Here is a 7625-nt window from a genome sequence, read left to right on the forward strand (position 1 = left end):
ACCCCCCCCCCCCACCCCCCCCCCTCCCCCCACCCCTCCACCACCCTCACCCTTCCCCCCTCTCCCCTTCGCACCCCCTCGCACCCACCCTCCCCCTTGATGCGCCGTACTTAGCCTCGGATTGGGTCTCTGCCTTCATCATCATCATCGTCATCATCATCATCATCATCATCATCATCATCATCATCGTCTATCCCCCCCCCCCCCTCTCCCTCCCGCTTACCCCCAACCCCTATCACCTCGCTCCCCGCCCCCTCCCCACACACGCCGCCCATGAGCAGGAACAGGGGCCCATACGGGAGCAAGGCTTCGTCGGTCATGTTCCTTATTCTCCTTGGCCTCCCTGCGCCTGCCCTCGTAGTTGCTGTCCCGGTCTTCTACAACCGGTGCGGGAAGGACCTGGTGACCAGTCTGCTGGTGACGGCGGTAATGGCGCTGCTCACGGTGGGGATGGTCATGGTGCTGCTGTTGCGTGGCTACTGGCGGGCACGGGATGGCGATGAAGAGGCTCGCCAGGTCCATCGCGCTTCTGCCGTCTGTGTGGCCGCCATCGGCCTCGTCCTCTGGGTCGTCGCCGCTGTTTGGTCCGCTGCTGCTCTCTTCGACTTTACCGACGCCTGCCGTGATCGCGCCCCGGGTCTGTACTGGACAGGCTTGGTGTGGTTCCTCTGGACCATTGGCTTCACCGTGGTCATGGGTCTCTTTGGCTGCGCCGCAAAGCTGGCAAACTCGCTCATCCTCCACTCGGCCGCAGTCACTGACGACGCCGCCGACGACGACCCGTGGCTCGAGGCCTCGGCCTCGTACCACGGCGCGCCGTCACACCTTGCCATTGTCCCGGGCACCTCCCACTCGCCCATGAAGGTCACCTTTCGCACAGACGGCGTCATATCCTCCACCGCCACCGCTCATCGCGCCGTCAACAGAGCCGCCGCCACCAGTAGTGCTACCTCCCGCGCCAAGTCCTCGAACGGCTTGGACGCCCGCCACGGTAGTAGCTCTAGTCCTGGCACTGGCACCAAGTCCCGTGCTGACACTGTCGCCGGCACGAGCTCCCGTTCGCGATCGCCTTCAGCTGCCTCGCGCTCCTCTGCCTGTGCTTCCGACTCGGACAAGCAAGTCGAGGACTTGCGCGCCTCGCGCGCCATCGACGACGACGATCTTATATCTAATAGTGTCTCCGACCATCACCGCGGCTCGATCCACTCTGCCGCCTCCTCCTCCTCCTCGCTTGTCTCTTCATCGTGCCGTACCTACTCGCGCCCGCGGCCATTGGTCTCGCCCACTCCATCCAATCCCTCCCAGCCCCCTCACGTGTCCAAGGCTCGCTCCGCCAATGACCTCAAGTAAGCCATCAGTAGTCCCCAACCCCTCATCTTCCCATTACCCCGCAAGTACCACTTGGCGACCACCAGGCTCTGCCAACAAGGTGGAGCCAGGTCATCGTCTGGTACCAACCAAAAAAAAAACAATAATGGTGATGGACAGCAACGTGTTTCCACCCATGCTCACCCCCTTTCCCCTCCCCGGTCGGCCACTACCTCCACTTGCTGCACTGTCCACCCTCACTCAAGGCCACCCACTTTCCTCCACCTTTCCGCCACAATGGTACAACCACTTTCCCCCTCTCCTCCCCCCTTCCCCCCTTTGTCCTCCCCCCCCCCCCCCCCCCCCCAACCACAGGAGACGTCATGGCGCGACAAAGTGCAACAGCAGGGCGTGGAGGACCTGACGCTCCTGTCCAAGATCAACGAAGGAGCCATTGTGGACAACTTGCGCAAGCGGTACATGAACGACCAAATCTTCACCTACTGCGGCAACGTGTGCGTCTCGGTCAATCCGTTCACACCGGTGGCGTGCTGTGACACCAAGCTCATTGTGGAGTATCAGGGCAAGAACCGGCTGGAAATGCCGCCGAACATCTTCTCGCTGGCTGACGACACGTACTCGACCATGCTTAACGAAGCCCAGGACCAGTGCGTCATCATCTCGGGCGAGTCGGGTGCTGGCAAGACTGAGGCTGCCAAGCTGATCATGAAGTACATTGCCGAGGTCTCGGGCTCATCGTCGGGCGTGGAGCGGGTTAAGAACATCATTCTCGAGTCGAACCCGCTGCTGGAGGCGTTTGGTAACGCCAAAACCGTCCGCAACAACAACTCGTCGCGGTTCGGCAAGTACTTTGAGATCCAGTTCAACATGATGGGCGATCCCGACGGCGGGCGGATTACCAACTACCTGCTGGAAAAGTCGCGGGTGACGTTCCAGAACGAGGGCGAGCGCAACTTTCACGTCTTCTACCAGGTCCTTGCCGGCGCGACGCAGGAGGAGCGGGACTACTACTCGTTCTGGTCGCCTGAGAACTACAACATTCTCTCGGCGTCGGGCTGCTACACCGTCGATGGCATGAACGACGTCCAGGAGTACCGCGACATGCGGCATGCCATGGACGTCATCGGCATCGACCACTCGACGCAGCAGGCCATCCTGCAGATCATCTCGGCCATTCTGCACATGGGCAACCTCTCGTTCTACGAGGAAGGCAACTCGGCCAAGTTCGCCGACCCGCAGTCGGTCGCGCTCGCGGCGCAGATGCTCGAGGTCGATCCGACGTTTTTCGAGACCAAGCTGACGACGCGGGTGATGCAGACCGGGTTTGGCGGCCGCGGTTCAGTGTACAACGTGCCGCTCAACGCCGACCAGGCGACGTACGCCCGCAACGCGCTCTCGCAGCAGCTCTACTCGCGCCTCTTCGACTACCTTGTGCAGGCCGTCAACGCCGCCATGGTCAAGGAGCAGGACTCGCTGGTCATCGGTGTTCTCGACATCTACGGCTTTGAGATCTTCCGCAAGAACGGCTTTGAGCAGTTTTGCATCAACTACGTCAACGAGAAGCTCCAGCAGATTTTTATCGAGCTGACTCTCAAGCGCGAGCAGGAGGAGTACGACTTTGAAGGCATCCAGTGGACGCCCATCTCGTACTTTAACAACAAGGTGGTGTGCGACCTCATCGAGGGCCGCCGCCCGCCGGGCATCTTTGTCATCCTTGACGACATTTGCGCCACCATCCACGGCCAGTCGGACGGCGTCGACGACAAGTTTGTGCAGAAGCTCGACGGCCTCGTCTCGTCGCATGAGCACTACGTCTCGCGCTATCCGGCCTTCCTCATCCGTCACTACGCTGGCGACGTGACGTACCACCCGGATGGCTTCACCGACCGCAACAAGGACGCCATCTCCAAGGAGCTGTTGGAGATTGTCAAGTCGTCCGGCAACGGCTTCATCCCGACCCTCTTCCCTGAGCCCATCCCGGACCCGTCCGAGCGTAAGAAGAAGACCAAGACAGCCGGTAAGCGCATTGTCGCTTCGGCCGGCGAGCTCGTTGAGAAGCTCATGTCGTGTACTCCGCACTACATTCGGTGCATCAAGCCGAACGAGACCAAGAAGCCGCGTGACTTTGACAAGGAGCGCGTCCTTCATCAGGTCCGCTACCTTGGCCTCCTGGAGAACGTCCGCATTCGCCGCGCAGGCTTTGCCTACCGCCAGACCTTTGACCGCTTCCTCTACCGCTTTGCCATCCTCTCCGAGCGGACCTGGCCGGCGTGGTCCGGCGACGACCGGACCGGCTGCGAAGCCATCCTCACCGACGCCCGCGTCGACCGCAACGAGTGGCAGCTCGGCCGGACCAAGGCCTTTATTCGCTCGCCCGAGACTCTGTTTGCGCTGGAGGAGCAGCGCGACCGCAAGTTCTACGATTGCGCCATTGTCATCCAGCGCGCCTACCGCCGCTTCAAGTCGCTCAAGTACTTTTCGGACCTCCGCCAGTCGCAGATCCAGCTGTATTCGGCCCAGAAGGAGCGCCGCCGCAACTCGATCGAGCGCGAGTTCCTCGGCGACTACCTCGGCTACAACGACAACCCGCTGCTGCAGCAGGTGGTCAAGGCCAATGGGTCCAAGGACGAGCGCATGATCTTCTGCGACCACTGCGACAAGTTTGACCGCCGCTTCAAGGTCGAGAAGCGCGACATTATCGTCACCGATGCCGCCCTCTACATCCTCGCCATTTTGCAGATCAAGAAGGGCCCGCGCAAGGGCGAGTGGGTCTACGCCCTCAAGCGCCGCATCCCGCTCAACCAGATCCAGGCCGTTGTCATGTCCAAGCTCGCCGACAACTTTGTCGCCATTCTCCAGACAGGCTCGCACGGTAACCTCATCCAGCTCAACAAGAAGACCGAGTTCCTCTGCTCGCTCAATCTCAAGATGCAGGACGCCGGGCTTCGCCTCAATGTCCAGTTCAACAACGTCATTTCCTACCCGCTCAAGGACGGCAAGGGCTCGCGCTCGGCTGTCTTTGACAACGCTGCTACCGGGCCGGCCGTCTCGTTCAAAAAGTCCGGCAAGAAGCTGGTTGTCCACGTCCCGCGCGGCGAGGACCCGTCGTCTGGCCCACAGCCGTCGTACGTCGCCCCCGACCCGTCGCAGCGGCGCCAATACGGCGACGGCTCCGGCTCGTTCCGCCCCGGCGCTGGTCGCGCCACCGTTGATCCGCGCAAGGCCTTCCAGGAGCGCAACCGCGGCGGCGGCGGCGGAGGCGCCGGTCCTAGCGGTGCCGCGCCGAGTCGTGGCGGTGGTCCGTGGTGGCGGTCGTGGCGGTTGCCCGTGGCGGTGGCCGTGGCGTGGGCGGTGGTGACCCGCCGGTGGCATCGCTACGGCGATTCTGCGCGTGGCCGCCCGTGTGGCGGGAGCCGTGGCGGCGGGAGCCGTGGCGGCGGGAGCCGTGGCGGCGGACGCCGGTGGCGGTCGTGGCGGCGGACGCGGTGGCGGTCGTGGACGCGGTGGTGGCCGTGGCGGCGGACGCGGCCGCGGTGGCGGCCGTGGCGGTGGTCGCGCACCTGCAGCGCCGGCACCGGCCAAGAAGCAGGTCAGGGCGCTGTATGCGTATGCAGCACAGGACGCTGACGAGCTCTCATTCAACGAAGGCGACATCATCGACATCATCGACGACTCGGAGGCCGGCGGGTGGTGGCGCGGGTCGAACCGCGGCGCGCAGGGCCTGTTCCCGTCCAACTACGTCGAGCCGTACCGCGGGTAGCAACCCCGCCCCCTCCCCTCTTCAGCTGACTCTGTGAAGCTCTCAATGAACAATAGGCAATGGAGGAAATGAAGGAAAGCAAAGAGTATGATGTGTTTCACTTGAAAGGGCGAGCACAAGGATTAGGCGTCACGGGCGCCCATCTGCGGCGGCTTGGGGCCACCGGCCTGGCGGCTCATGACGACCTCGTCGACCGAGACAATGGTGGTGGCGACGTCGACGGAGAGCTTGAGAGCCCAGAGCTTGTTGACGGCAAGGTCGACGACACCGTTCGCGACCGGGTCCATGACCTCCTCCGAGTCGAGGTCGACACCGGCGACCTTGCCGGCCTTCTGGGCCGAGTAGAGCGAGGCGACGCGCCGGTGGCGTCGTGGCCCGAGTTCTCGGCAAGCGAGCGCGGGATGGCCTCGAGAGCCTCGGCAAAGCGACGGATGGCATACTGCTCGACGCCCGGGTGCGAGTCGGCGTACTCAGCAATGCGGGCGGCAAGGCCGATCTCAAAGGCGCCGGCGCCCGGGACAAAGCGCGGGTCCTTGGTCATCGACTTGACGGCGTTGACACCATCGTCGACGGCACGCGAGACGTCGTCGAGCAGGTTCATGGTCGAGCCGCGGATGAGGATGGTCGAGATGGCCGAGTCCTCCGTCGCAAACACCGTGACGTAGGTAGAGCCCACCTCCTCGACGTGGATGTCGGCGCAGAAGCCGAGGTCGTCCGGGGTGGGGACGCCGAGGTTGACCAGCGGGCGGGCGCCGACGGCCTTGCACAGCCGGCGGAGCTGGAACTTGGACAGGACCTTGACCACAAGCAGGTTGTACTTGTCGAGGAAGTGGAGCGCAATGTCCGAGACCTTGCCGCCGGTGAGGACGACGTTGGCACCAGAATCGGCGATGCCCTTGATCGTCCGCTCCATCTGCGCCTCCTCGGCCTTGGAGAAGCCGAGCAGCTCGTCGGCGTTGTGCATGAGGACCGTACCCTTGGTCTCGGTCGTCTGCGCCGCAATGGCCTGCGCAAAGACCGCAACCCGCGCGTTCTGCACGCTCTGCACCGTCGACTCCGGCCGCCGGCCCACAACCATGCCGCGGACCACCGCAGTGTCGAGCGTCGAGCCGCCCACCATCTTGGCCACGCGGATGGTGTCCACGTTGAACTGCGCCGGGTCCTCAGGCATCGCCGCCGCGCACGCCTCGGCAATCACGCCAGCAAAGTGCTCCTCGTACCCGTACTGCTTGGCAGCAATGACAGGAAGAATCGCAGCCTTGATCGAGTCCGCCGAGTGGAGGTCCACCGGGAAGTCGACCACAAGCTCCGGAATGAGCTCCAGCGCCTTGGCCAGCGCCATGTTGAACCCGAGCACCACGTCGACCGTGTGCACGCCCATCTTCAGCAGCAGCTCGGCCTTGGCCAGCAGCTCGCCCGCAAACACAATGACGTAGTTGGTCCCGTCACCGCACTCGGCCTCCTGCATGAACATTGCCTGCATGATCATCTTGGCCGCAGGGTGCTGCACATCAATCTCCTGCAGAATCGACGACGTGTCCGACGTCACAAACAGCTTGCCCAGATGGTTGACAACCATCTTGTTCATTCCTATTCCCAGCATCATCCACACCAAACCACACCATCCAACCATCCACACCATCATGAGTGAGTGCCCCGTCCCTCCCTCCCTCCCTCCCCCCCCCTCCCCCACCACTCCGGTCACCCCGCCACCGCCGCCACCACCCAGGTCGCCCCCAGCCCAAGCCCGCGCCCGACCCACCACCGCCCCCCCCCCTACCTCCTCCTCCTCATCTCCTTCCACTCCCCGGTGTGACCCTTGCCCCTCCCCTTCATCTTCTCCGTCCCTCCCCTCACCCCACCCCCTTCCCCCGCCCTTCCCCGTCCCCGTAGGGGCCGGGAAGGGGGGGGGGGTGTTGGCCAAGGCCTTAGAATCTGCGAATATTCGCACACTTACCCGTGGGACCAAACGAGGTGCGGGTCATGAGCGAGAGGCCCTTGCACGCCTACACTCGGCCATCCTTCCTGTGAGTCTCTGTCTTACTCTCATTGCTTCCTCTCGCATGGCCATACTCCTCCCTCTGTCGTAGCTCATACAGCCTCCCATACCCCCCCTTTCCCCCGCCCCGCCGCCACCTAGGTGGCTCCCCGCCAAAGCAGAGGGATCGACCCAAGAGCGCGAAAATCAAGGCCGAGGCCATGGGAGAGGGTACCGGGAGGGGGCTAGGGATGACGCAGGGAGGGAGGGAGGGGAAAGTGAGGGGGGGAGAGGGGGAGTACGTACCTCGATGTTGCGGTAGACTGCCTCCTCAAGCCCCGAAAGGTGGCGGGAGCCCGGCTTGAGCAGGTCCTGAAGCTGTTGCGCGTTCCAGTTGGCCATTGTTGAACAGAGCGCGAGGTGTGGTGCCGTCCATTCCCGTCTGCGACCGACCGACGACCCGACCGACTCGCCCACCAACTCGACCAACCCGACCAACCCGACCAACCCGACCGACTCGACCGACTCGACCGACCGATACGGGGAGGGGAGAGGGGG

General features: G+C 63.6%; 4 protein-coding genes across 4 annotated transcripts in view; 2 read left to right on the forward strand and 2 right to left on the reverse strand.

The window, feature by feature from the left end:
- Positions 1 to 187, reverse strand: part of AMSG_05282 (RNA polymerase I and III subunit) — a gene marked incomplete at both ends in the record, with an annotated part of 702 nt that extends 515 nt beyond the window's left edge. The window contains one exon of the mRNA XM_013902547.1: positions 111 to 187. Coding sequence (XP_013758001.1) covers positions 111 to 187 — 77 coding nt within the window. The remainder of the gene's footprint in view (positions 1 to 110) is intronic.
- Positions 188 to 273: 86 nt separating this feature from the next.
- On the forward strand, positions 274 to 5175 carry AMSG_11869 (uncharacterized protein; the record flags this gene model as incomplete). The annotated part of the gene is made up of 3 exons (XM_013902613.1): positions 274 to 1275; positions 1714 to 4627; positions 4743 to 5175. 3 exons carry the CDS (start codon positions 274 to 276, stop codon positions 5087 to 5089), a joined length of 4263 nt encoding a protein of 1420 aa, XP_013758067.1. The 3' UTR covers positions 5090 to 5175.
- A 36-nt stretch (positions 5176 to 5211) lies between these two features.
- AMSG_05285 (chaperonin) lies at positions 5212 to 6668 on the reverse strand (the record flags this gene model as incomplete). Its single annotated transcript, XM_013902548.1, has 2 exons — positions 5212 to 5471; positions 5519 to 6668. The coding sequence occupies 2 exons, from the start codon at positions 6666 to 6668 to the stop codon at positions 5212 to 5214; spliced, it is 1410 nt and encodes a 469-aa protein (XP_013758002.1).
- A 64-nt stretch (positions 6669 to 6732) lies between these two features.
- AMSG_05287 (lysyl-tRNA synthetase) overlaps positions 6733 to 7625 on the forward strand; it is a gene marked incomplete at both ends in the record, with an annotated part of 3195 nt that continues 2302 nt past the window's right edge. Inside the window, one exon of the mRNA XM_013902549.1 lies at positions 6733 to 6747. Coding sequence (XP_013758003.1) covers positions 6733 to 6747 — 15 coding nt within the window. The remainder of the gene's footprint in view (positions 6748 to 7625) is intronic.

This window comes from Thecamonas trahens (assembly GCF_000142905.1).
Source record: "Thecamonas trahens ATCC 50062 unplaced genomic scaffold supercont1.22, whole genome shotgun sequence".
NCBI lineage: Eukaryota > Apusomonadida > Apusomonadidae > Thecamonas > Thecamonas trahens.